Genomic DNA, 21,299 nt, shown 5'->3' with positions numbered 1-21,299 from the left:
AAATATACATATATATATATATATATATATATATATATATATATATATATATATATATATATATATATATATATATATATATATATATATATTTTTATATATATATATATATATAAAAATGGTTTATATTGTGATAAATGAAGCTCAGCGTGAAAACTGAAAGTTCGAGTTACGACGCAGAAGTTGATACGTCGGTGTTGCCGCTTAATTTTGACTACTGAAGTAGCCTAGGCCTACTGGGGGTGGGTGGGCTTTAGGATCTGCTAGTCTCGGCCACTGTATTTGCCATTTTGGTGTCGATTCTACTGCATAAGTCGTGCAAACAATCACAACCTTGTAATATAAGAGACCCCTTCCGACTCTGACTTGTGCGGAGATACGATTTTGATAACAATAACGGTACGTGTAGGCCTACACGTTTGATGTAGGCTATCATATGGCACCCAGCAAACCACTGAATGCACGGATATTTATGCACGAACAAAATTCATAGTAGAAAAACACAAATTGTAAGTCTTCAAAAATTGTGATGGCGTAAAACGCCCGCCTGATGCGCGTTCGGTCTGGGATCGATCCATGTCAGTGGGCGATTTCTCGTTTCAGCCATAGCCCGAGTACTCTGACTGTAAGAGAGCTAGACGGACATTTGGATATAAATACGCTGTAATGAGAGCGTATTTATGTCCAAATGTCCGTCTAGCTCTCTTACAGTCAGAGTACTCGGGCTAGTTTCAGCCAGTGCTCCACAATTGTTTTGGTTTTTCTTTTTGGGAGTAGAGGGGTACTTTTTATTATTGTTATTTTTCCTTTAAAAAAATAGGAGTGGTGGAGGTTAGGGGATATTTGCTTTATTTTTAACATTTTATTATTTATTGGGGGATGGGAGTGGGGGTGGAGGCTCCTAACCAGGGCCCCTGAGTATCCTGTATGGTGGCGGCTGGTGTCCTCTCTTGCACTCTTAATGAAGTGTTGAAATTACATTAGAGTAAAGTTTGCTGAGAAGAACTAACATTCTTTTCTTTCTTTTTTTTTTGTTGTCTTTTTTGTTTGTTTGTCTTTTGACGAGTCTGTTAATGTTATAATAAAAATAGTAATCCAATATTAGTTCGTTTCGTATACGACAACGACACAATTTTTTATTATTCGTTAACAACATGGCAGACTTAAACAGAAGTTTGAGAGATTATCTGTCAAAATCATCCACGTCACATTCTTCTGGTGATCTGTCACCAACTAAAACCACTCTACTAAGTAATCTCCCTGGGGTGGGATGGCTTAACAAGTCAAATACAGAGGAACCACTTGCTGCCAACAGTACTAATGGGTGGTTTTCTCAAGCGCAGAATGATCCACTTTTGCCCAGTTTGGTGAGACCTTGTTTATAAAGTACCTAATCAGTGTTCAAGATTAACGGTATCCCGATATCCCGGGGATACCAGAATTTAATTTTGGATACCAAACTTCAAGAACCCAGTATCCCACAAGAATGCCATATAATACTAAATTCTCAGGTGGGATACCAGATTTTGAAATGTTGGTATCCAACTGGGATACTGGCCAAAAAATGTAATCTCGAACACTGCAAATATGTAATTAAATGTTACTAAATACCAAAGCTTAATGCACACTAGCGCTATCTCATAACGATTTCACCACATGCGATGAACGAAGTGCTGAGGTCTGGCTACACAGATAACATGCATGTTATGTCACCATGACTGGTGCACCAGAATGATACATTCTCATACGAGTCATAGTCACTTCTTACCCTAGTCATTTTGTACCATGCTGCCTGGTCATTTCATACCCTAGTCATTTCATACCTTGGTCATTTCGTACCATTTCAAAAAGTCATTTCATACCGTAGTCATTTCGTACCATTGTGAAAAGTCATTTCGTACCCCAGTCATTTCATACCCAAGTCATTTAGTACCATAGTCATGTCATACCAGTATATAGAAAATGAATCGACCATAGCATAAATGCACTGTTGTTTTGTTATTTTTAAACTTTATTGGGACAGTTTGAAATCCATAACACGTTATTGTGCAGCATATCGTTATTGATACCCATAATACCTGTCAACTGCTATTTCCATTTTACCTGACAAGAACCGTATTTGGTATTTACTACTAACTGCCAACTTTGATGTTTTGTGAAATGGCTCCAGATAATTAGTCTAACTTTCAAAAACAACATAATGGACCATGTTTATACAAAGATTTTTTTTAGGGACAAGATTAAATGGTTAATCAGGGCACAATATTTCACGCGAACTGCCGTTCTGTTCGCGTGTCGGTTATGCAAAATTAAATTTACGCAAACCGCAAATCGGTTACGTCGTGACCTGTAGACGTTCAAAAATTAAAACTTGCAGACTTCAATATTACAGTAAGTTTATTCATGCAGACATACTACTAGTATTCCGACAAATGTTTTAGACTGATTTTTAGATACTTGATGTGCAGCAAACCAGTAGCCAACGGTATATTGCAACGGTTGTAACTTGTGACCGAAGACTCAGTATAGAGTCGAGCCAAAAGTTTTAAAGAAATGTGCACGGATCGCTAAGGCACCTAAATTATCTGCTGCTATTCTATCTCTAAAGGAATATATGTAGACATAATATTGGATTGCCTATAATTTTAGAAAGGTTGAAAACGGTTTTAACGTAAACAAAAATGCAAAAATGTCACAAAAGCTGAAAAATACTAACATCGCATAATGTCATTTAATGAGCTTTAAATAAGAAACATTTGGAATGTCACTGTAGTATAGAAGTACCAACGATAAAGTGAAAGTAGTATCACCACCGCAAAATATCGGTGTCAAATTGTGGTCTTTCTTTTTATGTTATTATAAGATTTATGTTTATTAATCTAATTATGCACCAATGAGTAGCCTGTTTTATAGTTCAGAGGAATTGGACATTTGTTGCTTGGGTTTTTGGTGGGTGTTTTTTTTTTTTTTTTCAGTCTGCTGTATACTAAATTTTACATATCAGTGACAAATGGTAACCTTTATTTGTTATTTATAAAAGAAAATTATTAGTCTAATCATACACCAGGGAATGGGCATTTTTCCTCCAAATGTATCTATTTTGTTTCAGTACTGGGCTGATATTTAGTCATTTTACAATAGCGTTAACTTCCGCAAGCTGCACAGAGGTTATAGAATACGGTGGCCCGATGTCCGAGGACAGTGGTTTTTAGATTCGGGCAACTAAAAATTAGTTTTTGCGATCCCGATGGCAAATGGTGAATAATAATAATAATAATAAATCTACAACGCTACGATCGTACGAAAACAAAAGAAACATCTACAATTCACTTCTTTCGATTTGCAAGCATTAAAGAAACTGTTCTATAAAACGTTTTCTTTTGTATTTTGTTTTAACTTTATGTTTGAGCTAATTTTAAATATAATTTCAACGTAACTTTGAGGTAACCGATCAGGTAATCCACAGGTTATGCAAATATAATTCACGTAACCGAACAATTGGTTACCTAGGTAAAAACCACTTGAACCGACTTCCGGTTACCTCAGATTTCGAAATATTGTCCCCTGTTAATGATTTATAAAGTCAAAACAAAAGTCAGTTGCAGGAGGTGTTTGCATCTTATAGATGTAATTTAATGTTATTTTGTAAAAGACACTACTGGGGTGATTGTTATAAATTGAAATGATCAAGGTATGAAATGACGTTTTACAATGGTACAAAATGACCAGGGTACGAAATGACCAAGGTATAAAATGACTTTTTGCAATGGTACAAAATGACCAGGGTACGAAACGACCAAATTAGGTACGAAATGACTATAGTATGAAATGACCATGGTACGAAGTGACTAGCAACCGTGCACCATACCCACATTTTTTGGCAGATTTTTTTTTTTTAAGTTGACCTTTTGACAAAATTAATTACACTTTATCATTACTGTATGATTTTCTGAACACTAACCCTAAACCTAATCCATTTTCTTTCCGGGGGAATCCCATTACTCCCTATCGACTAGATTTATTCAGCACATATTTGTAAATGTCTTTCTGGTAGAAACACTGAACTGTCACAATGACATCACTCTGACACAATTTTTGTGTTTTCATTGGTCAGTTGATAAATTTAGCTCAGCTGATTGCTCACATATCCTGCACACAATGAGATTTTTGCCACTCGTGGCCAGAAATATCAAACACGATAGATATTTTTCTCCTGAACACACAAGGTTAAAAACAGCAAAATCGGGCACACACAAGAGCTATCAGCTCAGCAAAAAGTCTGATAGCTCTTGAGATAAGATAAGATAAACTTTACTGCATGTAAACAATCTACATATGGTAAACTGAGTTTTGGTTACCTTAAATTTTGAAATATTTTTCCCAGGCTAGGGATTTTCGAAACTCTGTTAGCGCTACGAAATCGTAAAACCACTGTAGGTTGTGACATCACCACAGCACACGCCATATATATATATATATATATATATATATATATATATATATATATATATATATGTAGGCCCTGGCCCAGGAAAAAGGCAAAATTGTGCTCTCTCTCTCTCTCCTCTCCTCTCCTCTCCTCTCTCTCTCCTCTCTCTCCTTTCTTTTTGTGTGTGCGGGGTCAGGATCTAGCTCAATCAGTTGAGTGCTCACCTGAATGTTCAATACCCCAGCACGAAAAATACACTGGCTACTGGGTGTCCTTTAAACTGAATACCAATCAAAATCAGACTTTTTACTTGGTCCCTTGGGGGGGTGGGGGGGGGGGGTGGATTTAGCTCAGTAGGTTGAGTGCTCGCTTGAGGTGCTTGCATCTCAGGATCGAACCACCTTGGCAGATTATTCATTCAGCTGATTGTGTTTTTTCTCGTTCCAACCAGTACACAACAACTGGACAAAGTCCGTGGTATGTGTTTTCCTGTCTGTGGGAAAGTGCATATAAAAGATCCCTTGCTGCATTAGAAAAAATGTAGCGGGTTTCCTGTGATGAAGTATGAGTCAGAATTACCAAATGTTTGACATCCAATAGCCGATGATTAATTAATTAATGTGCTCCAGAGGTATCGTTAAACAAAACAAACTTTAAAGAAACTTTTGGTCCCTTGGTAGGGGACTTTAGCTCAGTCAGTTGAGAGTTTGCTCAAGGTGCTTGCATTGCAGTGTATCCATTGAACTGATTATTTTTTTCCTCATTCCAACCAGTGCACCACAACTGGACAAATGTCGTGGTATGTGTTTTCCTGTCTTTGGAAAAGTGCATATAAAAAATCCCTTGCTGCATTAGGAAAAATGTAGCAGGTTTCCTCCAATGACTACATGTTAGAATTACTAAATATTTGACATCCAGTAGCTGATGTGTAATTAATCAATGTGCTCCAGTTAAACAAAACCAACTTTATTATAATTTTTTTGTCATACCCCAGTGAACCTAAAAACAATGACAGACAATCTTTAATAAATTAAAAATAATTAACAGTTCCGTATTGAACATGTTTTACATGTTGATATATGTTTTTATTATAATATGCCACCAGCTTACCATTTTCTGTGAACAGATACATTGTATGCTTGTTGAAATGTGTGTGTGTATGTATAGATATAGATAGATAGATAGATAGATAGATATTTAATAACATTAATTTTCATTTTGATGCAGTTAACAATATTTTATAATTATAGATTTTTTTTATTTTTCAGTCACGTAAGCAGAGAATTTTGGGATTCTTCACCTGTCTGTTGTTGGGAACATTCTGCTTTTCCATTGTAAGTTGTTTTAGTGGGTTTTTTTAATCAAGTACAAGTACAGTGAAACCCCTCTAATCCAGACACCGAAGCCAAGGTACCAATAAAGGTTTTTTTGTTTAACAAATTGTCGGCTGTTGGATGTCAAACATTTGGTAATTCTGACACGAAGTCATTGGTGGAAAGCCACTACATTTTTCCTAATGCATCACGGGATCTTTTATATGCACTTTTCCACAGACAGAAAAGTACATGGAATGAGAAACAATTCCAGCCAGCTGAATGGATCCTGTGATGCAAACACCTCAAGCGAACACTCAACCGACTGAGCTAAATCCCACCCCACCAATTTTTGATTTTGATCAGTATTCAGTTTAGAGGACACCCAATAGCCAATGTTTGATTTTGATCAGTATTCAGTTTAGAGGACACCCAATAGCCAATGTATTTTGTGATCAGTATTCAGTTTAGAGGACACCCAATAGCCAATGTATTTTTTGATCAGTATTCAGTTTAGAGGACACCCAATAGCCATTGTATTTTGTGATCAGTATTCAGTTTAGAGGACACCCAATAGCCAATGTATTTTTCGATCAGTATTCAGTTTAGAGGACACCCAATAGCCAATGTATTTTTCGATCAGTATTCAGTTTAGAGGACGCCCAATACCCAATGTATTTTTCGATCAGTATTCAGTTTAGAGGACACCCAATAGCCAATGTATTTTTCGATCAGTATTCAGTTTAGAGGACACCCAATAGCCAATGTATTTTTCGATCAGTATTCAGTTTAGAGGACACCCAATAGCCAATGTATTTTTCGATCAGTATTCAGTTTAGAGGACACCCAATAGCCAATGTATTTTGGGATCAGTATTCAGTTTAGAGGACACCCAATAGCCATTGTATTTTGGGATCAGTATTCAGTTTAGAGGACACCCAATAGCCAATGTATTTTGGGATCAGTATTCAGTTTAGAGGACACCCAATAGCCAATGTATTTTTCGATCAGTATTCAGTTTAGAGGACACCCAATAGCCAATGTATTTTTCGATCAGTATTCAGTTTAGAGGACACCCAATAGCCAATGTTTGATTTTGATCAGTATTCAGTTTAGAGGACACCCAATAGCCAATGTTTGATTTTGATTAGTATTCAGTTTAGAGGACACTCAATAGCCAATGTATTTTTCGATCAGTATTCAGTTTAGAGGACACCCAATAGCCAATGTATTTTGTGATCATTATTCAGTTTAGAGGACACCCAATAGCCAATGTATTTTGTGATCAGTATTCAGTTTAGAGGACACCCAATGTTTGATTTTGATCAGTATTCAGTTTAGAGGACACCCAATAGCCAATGTATTTTTCGTGCTGGGGTGTTGTTGAACATTCATTCATTCATTCATTAAAGGTTATTTTCTATACTGATATTTAAAAAGGGACGTCTGTTTTAGCTGGAATTCCAATTTAAAGACTAGAGGTTACAGTTTAAAGGGTTCTCACTGTATGATGTACATTTGACAAGCTTACTTTTGTGGTATTCTTGGTTCATTGATTTTTATTTATTTAGTTTCTATATTGAGTTACTGTTCAAGTATGCAATGTTTCTGCCAGAAAGAAATTTTTGGGTGTGGCACTATGGAATTGAATGCAACCACAGTCAATGGGGTATGGGGGGCCTCCCTCAGAAAGAAAATGGGTTACGCTAGTTTAGGGTTAGGGTTAAGAAAATCATACAGTAATGATAAGAGTAATTAATTTTGTCAAAAGATTAACTTTAAAACAACAAAACATTTCATATATTTTGGGTATGGTGCCATGCCCGTTTTACCCTCTGGCAGAAACCCTGGTTCGGTACCTGTGGGACACATGCATGTATCTCAGCTCTTCAGATAAACAGGTAAAAGGTTAACTTCAGCAATAGAAATAAGCAGAAATTTTTACCAATCCAGCAGACAAGTACATCTAGAAATAAACTTTTCCACCAATATTTAAGGTTTAAAGGTTGTTTTTTGTTGTGTTTTTTTGGGTTTTTTTTTTTGGGGGGGGGGGGGGTTAAGAAGTTTATTGACCCCAGACACAAGTATGGTAGTGTCAGGGTCGGGGTCCTGATTTCACTACCTTACATCCATGTTATAATTACATATGAACATTATATATATAATATAGTGTAATTAATATAACAATATTAATAAGAAGGAATACATGAAAACATGGAGTTCACCAATATTTGGGGTTAACAGTGAAGATAGAGATAGAGGAAAGATTTAAAGGGAATGGTAAAGGGAGAAAAGAGAAGGTAAGGAAGGAAGAAGGAAAGAAAGAGTGAATTAAATACTTTAATTTCGAAAAAGAAAACATATTTGTATTGAAATACCTCTAGAACATTGTATTGCCATGTCTTGTTTCTAAGTATCAGGACCAATTAAGGTTTAAAGTTTGTTTTGTTTAATGACACCATTAGAGCACATTGATTTATTAATCATCAGCTATTGGATGTCAAACATTTGGTAATTTGTCTACCAATATTTTCACTTGTCTAAATAAGTGGGGTTTTTAATCAAGTGCAAGGATGATGTTTTTGATTGCTTATTGCTTAAAATATGCTTAAAATTTATTTTAATCTATACTTTGCAGGCCATATGATTTCATTGAAACACTGTTTCAGTTCCATGCCCATGAAAACGGTTTAAAAAAAAAAATAACATATCATTTTCGTTGAATAATCATGGGAAACAAAATTTTGGTTCTGTGATTTTATCGACACGGTACCGGAAATGATCGTTTCCATGAAATCTGAGGGCCTGCTTCGTATTCCCAGTAATGAATAAAAAGTGTTGTTGTTTTTTTCCTCTTATTTTTGGAAACTCTTGATCACCATATTGGCTGGCACCATAACGTTTCATTTTGTATTTCAGGCAAGTCTGTACATTCCTCTTCTTGTGATAAAAGCTCGGAAGTTTGCTGTTTTGTACACACTAGGAAGTCTGTTCGTAATATTCAGGTATGGAGCAATTCGTATTACCGTATTTGACCAGAACTAAGCACCGGAGGCCTAGACAAGTCATTAGCTTAGCATGAGGTGGGCTTATTCCCAGCCAAGAGAGCAGTATTCTATTCCTTATGTATATCCTCAAAAACCAGGTTGAAAAGAAACTTCCATATTATGGTGCTTATGTTTGCAGTTTTCAATTTTCCAAAGCCTACATACATGTTGATGTACATTTAGGATCATTCTGTATCTAATGAGCTTAAACTCTTTATCTCTTTGTTTCAGTTTTTCGTTTCTCTGGGGTCCCGTTAACCATATGAAACACCTCTTTTCAATGGGACGGCTGCCATTTACAACAGCCTATTTTGGATCTTTGTTAGCAACCGTGTATTTTTCCATGTGGGTACGTACTTTTGTATTTTCTGTTTTCATGACATTTCATGTTGAGCTTTTTGCCTGATAATTAGGAAATGGAAGGTATAGAACACTTCAGCTCATTCGTTGGAATTTCATCTTCGATATAGGTTATAATTGGTTGGCACCAACTGATCAGCTTTTGATTACACATCGGTTAAATTTATATAATTACAAACTTTCCGAATTTATACGATTTACTGTATTCTGATTGGCTGACGTCACTAAAAAACCAAGCATTATCTTTCCATAAACCTCATAAAAATACGTCATCACGGAAGACCAAGATCGATTGGAACTATTTTTAGCAGGATGGGCGAGAAGCCCAATGACCCAGTTCGGTGATTGTTTTAAAAATAGAACAAGGAAGTCACCTGTTTTCTCGATTAAAAAAATAAGGGAAACTGGATGAGATATTCATGTTATAAAAAAAAAAAAATACAATATATTTTTTATTTGTTTTTATTCTGTTAAAAAAACCCCCCAAAACATCCAATAGTATGTAGACATGTATTCCTACGCTTATTTACAGAATATGGCTGACAGTAAGAACGAAAGAAATTATTTTTGAGTGTTTTAAGGTACACTTCTTGTACTGTTTGTAATTATAAGAATTGTTTCTCATTTTTTAGGAATTTATCGATGTATAAAAGTCACAAATGTAGTATAAAACCTGTCATGTTCACTGCAATACACTCTTCGGCCAATTCTTCCTTTGATAACTATTTAATAATTTTTTATGTATATGTAGTTAAGAAAACAAACACCATCTCCAACATATTTACATCAGTTCCATCATCTAGACGGGGCGAGACATAGCCCAGTGGTACAGCGCTCGCTCGATGCACGGTCGGTGTGGGATCGATCTCTGTCGGTGGGCCCATTGGGCTATTTCTCGTTCCAGCCAGTGCACTATGACTGGTATATTAAAGGCCGTGGTATGTGTTATCCTGTCTGTGGGATGGCGCATATAAAACATCCCTTGCTGCTAATCGAAAAGAGTAGGCCATGAAGTGGCGACAGCGGGTTTCCTCTCTCAATATCTGTGTGGTCCTTAACCATATGTCTGACGCCATATAACCGTAAATACAATGTGTTGAGTGCGTCGTTAAATAAAACATTTCTTTCTTTCTTTCTTTCCATCATCTAGACTGGAGGAACAATTAGTTTACATTTTTCCACACAGTCGATTATGGATTTTTAAAATCAATCATCACATTGGTAGAACCCAGCTGATCAATTGTATATTATAACTGATTATTGGAACATCACTAGCACAAATATAGTGTGAAATTTCAGGAAAATAGTCAAGTTTATGCACTTGTTAGCTATTACTAGTATTTACTATTAATCTCCACATGTATCACATTTTTGGATAGTATATGTTGTTGTTTTTAAAGTTAACTTTAGTTTGTCTTATTCTTTGTCTTTTCCATTTTAGGTCAAAAGCACTTTGTTTACAGTATTTTTTGCAGTTGTACAGATTATAACATTGGTTTGGTGAGTATGCAATTAATTTTGTGCAATTCGAATTTCTTTGAGTGCAATACATAGCCCAATGGTAAAGTGCTCCACTGATCCGCTGTCGGTCTAGGATTGATCCCCGTTGGTGGGCCCATTGGGCTATTTCTTGGTACAGCCAGTGGCACCACGACTGGTATATCAAAGGCTGTGGCGTGTGCTTTCCTGTCTGTGGGATGGTGCATATCAAAGATCCCTTGCTGCTAATCGAAAAGAGTAGCTCATGAAGTGGCGACAGCGGGTTTCCTCTCTCAATATCTGTGTGGTCCTTAACCATATGTCTGACGCCATATAACCGTAAATAAAATGTGCTGAGTGCATCGTTAAATAAAACATTTCTTTCTTTATTGGTACATGTAGTTTGTAGAGCAATGGACTCTCGTACTGAGAGCCTGTGGTTCTAGTCCCATCAGTGGAGGGTTTTTCTGTTAAATTTGGAGCCAACATACATAACCAACAAGCAAATAGGGTTTGTGGGAAATATTGTGCCTGAAATAGAAATTTAGCTTTTGCTTATGTCTTTTCTTTCTTTCTCTTTCAGGTATATAGTCAGCTACATTCCTGGTGGGCAGACAGGGCTGAAGTTTTTCTCAAAAATATGCTACGGCGTTGCCTCGAAGACTGTGTCAAGCACTTTACCCATGTAGCAATAATACTACCGTGTCCAATCATTCTGGCTTTGTTTTAATATACCCCGATACTGATGTAAAAACGTAAGGAATGACCTAAACCTTCATCCATGGTTTCAGAAAGTTAATAGTGTTACTCTCATTCAATCCCACAGTACATCTCTGTATATTTGTTTTTACAGACATTACTACATGTATGTTACACTACATAACATTGTAAATAATTTTCTTTTGTTCAAATATCATACATATGAGCCATATATGCCAGATTATGGTTCTTAATAGCTGAAAGTTAGAAATACTTCAATATTTTTAAGTCGTTTTTCATGGATCAACTTATATTCATAATGGCAATTTTTAAATAGATTATATCTTGCTATTTCAGTTTTTTTTATTATAAAAGTCAATTAAAAAAAAAATGTTTTCGGGACTTGGAATTAGGGACTCTACTTTTAACAGAGATCGACTTGCATGCTAAGATTTTCAGTACTAGTGAATTGGATTTAGTCTGCAGTAAAACATATTCTTCATTTCCAAGGCTCGCACTGGAATGAATTTTGGTTTAGCCAATTTTCAGATATAGTTTTTCCTTGAAAATGATTAAAATGTGGTTAATTTAAGGAATATTTTATTAGCCAAAGACTAAATGATGTAGACACTTTCAATAAAAAATTAGCAGTTGGCTAATTTCACAATGTACAGGGTCAGCCCTGACTTCTTTCTGGGTGAGCCCCGATTTATTTCTGTTGGTGTACATCGCCGTGTGGTTACTTGCTTACTGTGGATGTGGACTTTTACCAATTTTTGGTATGAAAAACGCTGTACCAAACATAGGTAAAAGTCCATGTCTGCATTAATTGAGTAACTATGCAGTGTATAGAGGAATTTTGAGTACATTATAATCGCATTGAAATCAGTGCTGCTAGCAGCTTGAACATAAAGTCTTTCTGTCTTTAACTGTTTGGTATAACACAAGGGAAAAAACATTTCTTTTCTAGGCGAGGGATGGGATGTAGAATGCACATCTGAGGTGTGATGGGTCGATAACTTGGTGGGGTCCTTTCCCAAGCAGTATTCCATGATTGGTACATCAAAGGCAATGGTATGTACTGTCCTGCCCTTGCTGCTATTTAATATGAGTAATACATGGCAGCAGCAGGTTTCCTCCCTCTCTTTATCTCCGTTTCTCTCTTTCTCTCTCTCTCTCTCTCTCTCTCTCTCTCTCTCTCATGTATTGGACACCAAATATCTGTAGTTTACAATGTGCTGAAGTGTCATTAAATGTTTTTTCTTTTTTTTCTCAATGACTTTGCAAGCAATCATTTTGAATCCATGAATGAACCAAAGATCATGTTGTCAGGTTCAGGTAGATGCTTCAAACCTTTAACGCTTTGTTTACGTAATATTAACAAGCATTCTGAGAGTACTGTTAAAGCAATTTGCATGTATTGGAAACTGCCGTGGTGCAGTGAAAATGTCCCTAAACATTTCAAAAAGGTGAGCAAGTGTTCATCAATCTGTTTCTGTTAACGAATTCCACACTACCTCGCCTGGTGGTGTTAAGAGAATGTGTTCTTGGCCGTTTGTTAACCGTTTCGAATACACAGTGTATGTGTACCATACCAGGGCCCCAAAATGGTCAAGGGCCATAACTCTGTCAAAAATAGATGGTTCCAATTTTAGACCGAGTTATGCCCATGAACATGTACAAATTAAAATAATGTCCGATTTCAATTATCAAAAAGGGTTCTAATAGTGAAAAATAAAGATCAGTCGTCCTAACAAAGATGGCTGTTTAATACAGGTGGGCACTAGAGCAGGTTTGATTGTATATAGACAAGACATAGCCTGATGTTAAAGTGATTTAGGATCAATCGCCGTCACAGGGCCTATTGGGCTATTTCTCATTCCAGCCAGCACTCCACAACTGGTGGGGCGGGACGTAGCCCAGTGGTAAAGCGTTCGCTTGATGCGTGGTCGGCCTGGGATCGATCCCCATCGGTGGGCCCATTGGGCTATTTCTCGCTTGCTGCTAATCAAAAAGAGTAGCCCATGAAGTGGCGACAGCGGGTATTCCTGTCTGTGCCCGACACCATATAACTGAAAATAAAATGTGCGTCGTTAAATAAAACATTTACTTCCACAACTAGTGTAACAAAGGTCGTGGTATGGTGTATACATTGGTGGATCCAAAGGGGGTGGGGTTGAGTCGCAGGTTCCATGATTCCCCATGCATGCACCCGTTTTAATAAAGTTTTTTATTGGATCCGCCCCTGTAGTACATAGACGATGTCTTGCTTATTATAATTGGAAAAGGTTTTCTCTCGTTATCTGTGTGGTTTTTAACCAATATGTCTGATGTCATATTATAACCATAAATTAAAATGTGTTGAGTGTAGTGTTAACTTAAAAGTCTTCATTCATCCTTCATATATACATAGCGGGTTGGACGTAGCCCAGTGGTAAAGCGCACGCGTGATGCGCGGTCGGTATAGGATCGATCTCCGTCGTGGGCCCATTAGGCTATTTCTTGTTCCAGCCAATGCACCACGACTGGTATATCAAAGGCCGTGGTTTGTGCCATCATGTTGGTGGGAAAGTACATATAAAAGATCCCTTGCTGCATTAGAAAAAAAATGTAGCGGCTTTCCTCTGATGACTACGGGTCAGAATTACCAAATATTTGACCGATGATTAATTAATCAATGTGCTCCAGTGGTGTTCAATAAAACAAACTTCTTCATCATCATCATCCATCCTTCATATATATATTTACATTGAGATCAACTATGTTTTGTGGATATACACTTTGCTATCCATCATATTGGAATAAAATACGTAGAGTGTATTTTTGTCCTCACTGGACCATCACAGTAAACTTGTACATATCCATCACGTGATGTTTTATTACTTGGACAGATCAGGGATTGGGGTTACAAACTGTCACATAATATATTTGTTATTGTTTTGTTGTTTTTGTTTTTCATTGTATGTATGTTGAACTGTATATGATTGTTGTATCCAATAACAGAAAAACTAATGAGAAAATAAAAAATTACAGATCTGGAAGATGTGTCACATGTTTTGTTGATAACAAGCCCATCGGAACCAGGGGAGCTGTGACCCCTGTTATATCGTTAGATAAATGATTTCTAAGTTATCAGAGTAACTTGTGTAACTCGACCGAAGTCGGCCCAAGTAATTGTCTTGATAGATTGTATCATTTATTCTGATTGGTTGAGTTGATTGTCTGCTCAGTACCATTAATAAAGAATGAAAGTTTGATTGGGTAAAATACACCCCCATCCCCACCCTTGAGGACAAAAATGTACGTTTCTTGTCCTTCATATAAAATTGCATAAATCTACCATGAGACTGACCCTTTACTAGAGATAGTGCAAGCTACATGCATATCGTGTTCATTTTATAATATTAAAAAAGTAGCAAAAGTGGAGAAAACAAACTCCAAAACTGTGGTTAAAGATATAAACCATGATTCTCGTAACGATAGAATGTATGAAACCAATAAACCTATAAAACAATACAGTATGAATCAGTGTTCTCGCTGGGTGAAAATTAAAGGAGGGCGGCCGCTCGGCACCACACCCTTAAAAAAAATAAAAAACCAATAAACGAAAAGCAAAAAAAAAAATAGGGGGGGGGGGGGGGTAGTACCATATTGTGTGTTGGTAGACTGTGAAAAGACCTACTCCTTATTTTGCCTACAAAAAAGTGCAAAAAGGTTTATAAATACGAAATACAAGCAGACTCGTCTTTTAATTGAACCGAAGATGATATCGGTCTGACATTCACGGGCAGTTCCGGTTTTGCTGGACCGATCAAAGTTTTAATATTATTTTTAATAAAGTAGGCTAGTTTCGTTTTTGTAAAGGCGGTGTATATATTATTTGGCACTCATGATAAATGATTTCAATAATAAACACTACCACTTCCGTTGTTTTTATAAGCGTTCATATCCCTCAAAATGAAAAGTTTACAATATTTTATAAAGAACTGCTGAATAAACAGAATGACAAAGTAAAAATCATCAGTTACAACCAATTATATCTGCAACTGAGGACAAAATATCAGACGATAGTTAGTGGAAACAAAAGACAGAATGACCGTTCTGATCACGTGATACATTTGGCGCCAAATAAGTGAGGTTTTTTTTCAATCGGAGATTGCCGAATCCGTAAAAAATAAAATGTTTTCATTGCTCACATAAAATATAACTTTTATTGTGTCTATCAAACATACAAATGGATACAGATATGGGACAAAACAGAAGCTGTTAAAAATACTGTTAAATTACGTTACCGTAACTGTCGTAAATGTTTCGTCAATTGCTTTTTCGTACACAATGCGGCTTGTTTCCTTTGATGTCCAGTGTGCAGACTGATCGTTGTTTTTTGTGTGGAAAAAAATTTGCATTTGGAAATAGCGGAGATAGGTGCTGGAAAATAAAGAGGGGCGCTCAAAAATAAAGGAGAGCGGGGAACGTGAAAGGAGGGCGGCAAAATGATGAATACTTGAATAAAAACACAATGTCAACACTTACTGTTGGACTTATACTAGTACAGCATGAATACTTGAATAAAAACACAGTATCAACACTTACTGATGGACCTATACTAGTACAGCATGAATACTTGAATAAAAACACAGTACCACCACTTACTGATGGACCGCATGGATACTTGAATAAAAACACAGTATCAACACTTACTGATGGACCTATACTAGTACAGCATGAATACTTGAATAAAAACACAGTACCACCACTTACTGATGGACCTATACTAGTACAGCATGGATACTTGAATAAAAACACAGTACCACCACTTAATGATGGACCTATACTAGTACAGCATGGATACTTGAATAAAAACACAGTACCACCACTTACTGATGTACCTATACTAGTACAGCATGGATACTTGAATAAAAACACAGTACCAACACTTACTGATGGACCTATACTAGTACAGCATGAATACTTGAATAAAAACACAGTATCAACACTTACTGATGGACCTATACTAGTACAGCATGGATACTTGAATAAAAACACAGTACCAACACTTACTGATGGACCTATACTAGTACAGCATGAATACTTGAATAAAAACACAGTACCAACACTTACTGATGGACCTATACTAGTACAGCATGGATACTTGAATAAAAACACAGTACCAACACTTACTGATGGACCTATACTAGTACAGCATGAATACTTGAATAAAAACACAGTACCACCACTTACTGATGGACCTATACTAGTACAGCATGGATACTTGAATAAAAACACAGTATCAACACTTACTGATGGACCTATACTAGTACAGCATGGATACTTGAATAAAAACACAGTATCAACACTTACTGATGGACCTATACTAGAACAGCATGGATACTTGAATAAAAACACAGTATCAACACTTACTGATGGACCTATACTAGTACAGCATGGATACTTGAATAAAAACACAGTATCACCACTTACTGATGGACCTATACTAGTACAGCATGGATACTTGAATAAAAACACAGTATCACCACTTACTGATGGACCTATACTAGTACAGCATGAATACTTGAATAAAAACACAGTACCAACACTTACTGATGGACCTATACTAGTACAGCATGAATACTTGAATAAAAACACAGTATCAACGCTTACTGATGGACCTATACTAGTACAGCATGGATACTTGAATAAAAAACACAGTACCAACACTTACTGATGGACCTATACTAGAACAGCATGAATACTTGAATAAAAACACAGTACCACCACTTACTGATGGACCTATACTAGTACAGCATGAATACTTGAATAAAAACACAGTATCAACACTTACTGATGGACCTATACTAGTACAGCATGGATACTTGAATAAAAACACAGTATCAACACTTACTGATGGACCTATACTAGTACAGCATGGATACTTGAATAAAAACACAGTACCAACACTTACTGATGGACCTATACTAGTACAGCATGGATACTTGAATAAAAACACAGTATCAACACTTACTGATGGACCTATACTAGTACAGCATGGATACTTGAATAAAAACACAGTACCAACACTTACTGATGGACCTATACTAGTACAGCATGGATACTTGAATAAAAACACAGTACCAACACTTACTGATGGACCTATACTAGTACAGCATGGATACTTGAATAAAAACACAGTATCAACACTTACTGATGGACCTATACTAGTACAGCATGGATACTTGAATAAAAACACAGTATCACACTTACTGATGGACCTATACTAGTACAGCATGGATACTTGAATAAAAACACAGTACCACCACTTACTGATGGACCTATACTAGTACAGCATGGATACTTGAATAAAAACACAGTATCAACACTTACTGATGGACCTATACTAGTACAGCATGGATACTTGAATAAAAACACAGTACCAACACTTACTGATGGACCTATACTAGTACAGCATGGATACTTGAATAAAAACACAGTACCACCACTTACTGATGGACCTATACTAGTACAGCATGGATACTTGAATAAAAACACAGTACCACCACTTACTGATGGACCTATACTAGTACAGCATGGATACTTGAATAAAAACACAGTACCAACACTTACTGATGGACCTATACTAGTACAGCATGGATACTTGAATAAAAACACAGTACCAACACTTACTGATGGACCTATACTAGTACAGCATGAATACTTGAATAAAAACACAGTACCACCACTTACTGATGGACCTATACTAGTACAGCATGGATACTTGAATAAAAACACAGTATCAACACTTACTGATGGACCTATACTAGTACAGCATGGATACTTGAATAAAAACACAGTATCACCACTTACTGATGGACCTATACTAGAACAGCATGGATACTTGAATAAAAACACAGTACCACCACTTACTGATGGACCTATACTAGTACAGCATGAATACTTGAATAAAAACACAGTACCAACACTTACTGATGGACCTATACTAGTACAGCATGAATACTTGAATAAAAACACAGTAACAACACTTACTGATGGACCTATACTAGTACAGCATGAATACTTGAATAAAAACACAGTACCAACACTTACTGATGGACCTATACTAGTACAGCATGAATACTTGAATAAAAACACAGTATCAACACTTACTGATGGACCTATACTAGTACAGCATGGATACTTGAATAAAAAACACAGTACCAACACTTACTGATGGACCTATACTAGAACAGCATGAATACTTGAATAAAAACACAGTACCACCACTTACTGATGGACCTATACTAGTACAGCATGAATACTTGAATAAAAACACAGTACCACCACTTACTGATGGACCTATACTAGTACAGCATGAATACTTGAATAAAAACACAGTATCAACACTTACTGATGGACCTATACTAGTACAGCATGGATACTTGAATAAAAACACAGTATCAACACTTACTGATGTACCTATACTAGTACAGCATGGATACTTGAATAAAAACACAGTATCAACACTTACTGATGGACCTATACTAGTACAGCATGGATACTTGAATAAAAACACAGTATCAACACTTACTGATGGACCTATACTAGTACAGCATGGATACTTGAATAAAAACACAGTATCACCACTTACTGATGGACCTATACTAGAACAGCATGGATACTTGAATAAAAACACAGTACCACCACTTACTGATGGACCTATACTAGAACAGCATGGATACTTTAATATAAACACAGTATCAACACTTACTGATGGACCTATACTAGTACAGCATGGATACTTGAATAAAAACACAGTACCACCACTTACTGATGGACCTATACTAGTACAGCATGGATACTTGAATAAAAACACAGTACCACCACTTACTGATGGACCTATACTAGTACAGCATGAATACTTGAATAAAAACACAGTACCACCACATACTGATGGACCTATACTAGAACAGCATGGATACTTGAATAAAAACACAGTACCAACACTTACTGATGGACCTATACTAGTACAGCATGAATACTTGAATAAAAACACAGTACCGACACTTACTGATGGACCTATACTAGTACAGCATGAATACTTGAATAAAAACACAGTATCGACACTTACTGATGGACCTATACTAGTACAGCATGAATACTTGAATAAAAACACAGTATCACCACTTACTGATGGACCTATAGTAGTACAGCATGAATACTTGAATAAAAACACAGTACCAACACTTACTGATGGACCTATACTAGTACAGCATGAATACTTGAATAAAAACACAGTACCAACACTTACTGATGGACCTATACTAGTACAGCATGGATACTTGAATAAAAACACAGTACCAACACTTACTGATGGACCTATACTAGTACAGCATGAATACTTGAATAAAAACACAGTATCAACACTTACTGATGGACCTATACTAGAACAGCATGGATACTTGAATAAAAACACAGTATCAACACTTACTGATGGACCTATACTAGTACAGCATGAATACTTGAATAAAAACACAGTACCACCACTTACTGATGGACCTATACTAGAACAGCATGGATACTTGAATAAAAACACAGTATCACCACTTACTGATGGACCTATACTAGAACAGCATGAATACTTGAATAAAAAACACAGTATCGACACTTACTGATGGACCTATACTAGTACAGCATGAATACTTGAATAAAAACACAGTATCACCACTTACTGATGGACCTATACTAGTACAGCATGAATACTTGAATAAAAACACAGTACCACCACTTACTGATGGACCTATACTAGTACAGCATGAATACTTGAATAAAAACACAGTACCACCACTTACTGATGGACCTATACTAGAACAGCATGGATACTTGAATAAAAACACAGTATCACCACTTACTGATGGACCTATACTAGTACAGCATGAATACTTGAATAAAAACACAGTATCAACACTTACTGATGGACCTATACTAGTACAGTATGGATACTTGAATAAAAACACAGTATCACCACTTACTGATGGACCTATACTAGTACAGCATGGATACTTGAATAAAAACACAGTATCACCACTTACTGATGGACCTATACTAGTACAGCATGAATACTTGAATAAAAACACAGTATCACCACTTACTGATGGACCTATACTAGAACAGCATGGATACTTTAATAAAAACACAGTACCACCACTTACTGATGGACCTATACTAGAACAGCATGGATACTTGAATAAAAACACAGTACCACCACTTACTGATGGACCTATACTAGAACAGCATGAATACTTGAATAAAAAACACAGTATCGACACTTACTGATGGACCTATACTAGTACAGCATGAATACTTGAATAAAAACACAGTATCAACACTTAGTGATGGACCTATACTAGTACAGCATGAATACTTGAATAAAAACACAGTATCAACACTTACTGATGGACCTATACTAGAACAGCATGAATACTTGAATAAAAACACAGTACCACCACTTACTGATGGACCTATACTAGAACAGCAAGAATACTTGAATAAAAAACACAGTATCAACACTTACTGATGGACCTATACTAGTACAGCATGAATATTTTAATAAAAACACAGTATCGACACTTACTGATGGACCTATACTAGTACAGCATGAATACTTGAATAAAAACACAGTATCGACACTTACTGATGGACCTATACTAGAACAGCATGAATACTTGAATAAAAACACAGTATCAACACTTACTGATGTACCTATACTAGAACAGCATGAATACTTGAATAAAAACACAGTACCACCACTTACTGATGGACCTATACTAGTACAGCATGGATACTTGAATAAAAACACAGTACCAACACTTACTGATGGACCTATACTAGTACAGCATGGATACTTGAATAAAAACACAGTATCACCACTTACTGATGGACCTATACTAGAACAGCATGGATACTTGAATAAAAACACAG

The 21,299-nt window shown here is 36.3% G+C and overlaps 1 protein-coding gene across 1 annotated transcript; it reads left to right on the top strand.

Moving 5' to 3' along the window:
• Positions 1-1,074: 1,074 nt before the first annotated feature.
• On the top strand, positions 1,075-13,309 carry LOC121390106 (protein transport protein sft2-like). Its single transcript, XM_041521833.1, has 6 exons — positions 1,075-1,367; positions 5,698-5,763; positions 8,662-8,747; positions 9,021-9,138; positions 10,591-10,649; positions 11,212-13,309. Exons 1-6 carry the CDS (start codon positions 1,155-1,157, stop codon positions 11,315-11,317), a joined length of 648 nt encoding a protein of 215 aa, XP_041377767.1. The 5' UTR covers positions 1,075-1,154; the 3' UTR covers positions 11,318-13,309.
• Positions 13,310-21,299: the final 7,990 nt, after the last annotated feature.

Source organism: Gigantopelta aegis, chromosome 15 (genome assembly GCF_016097555.1).
Source record: "Gigantopelta aegis isolate Gae_Host chromosome 15, Gae_host_genome, whole genome shotgun sequence".
In the NCBI taxonomy this organism is placed as follows: Eukaryota; Metazoa; Mollusca; class Gastropoda; order Neomphalida; family Peltospiridae; genus Gigantopelta; species Gigantopelta aegis.
Note: the sequence above shows the minus strand (reverse complement) of the source record. Positions and strands in the feature narration are given on the sequence as shown.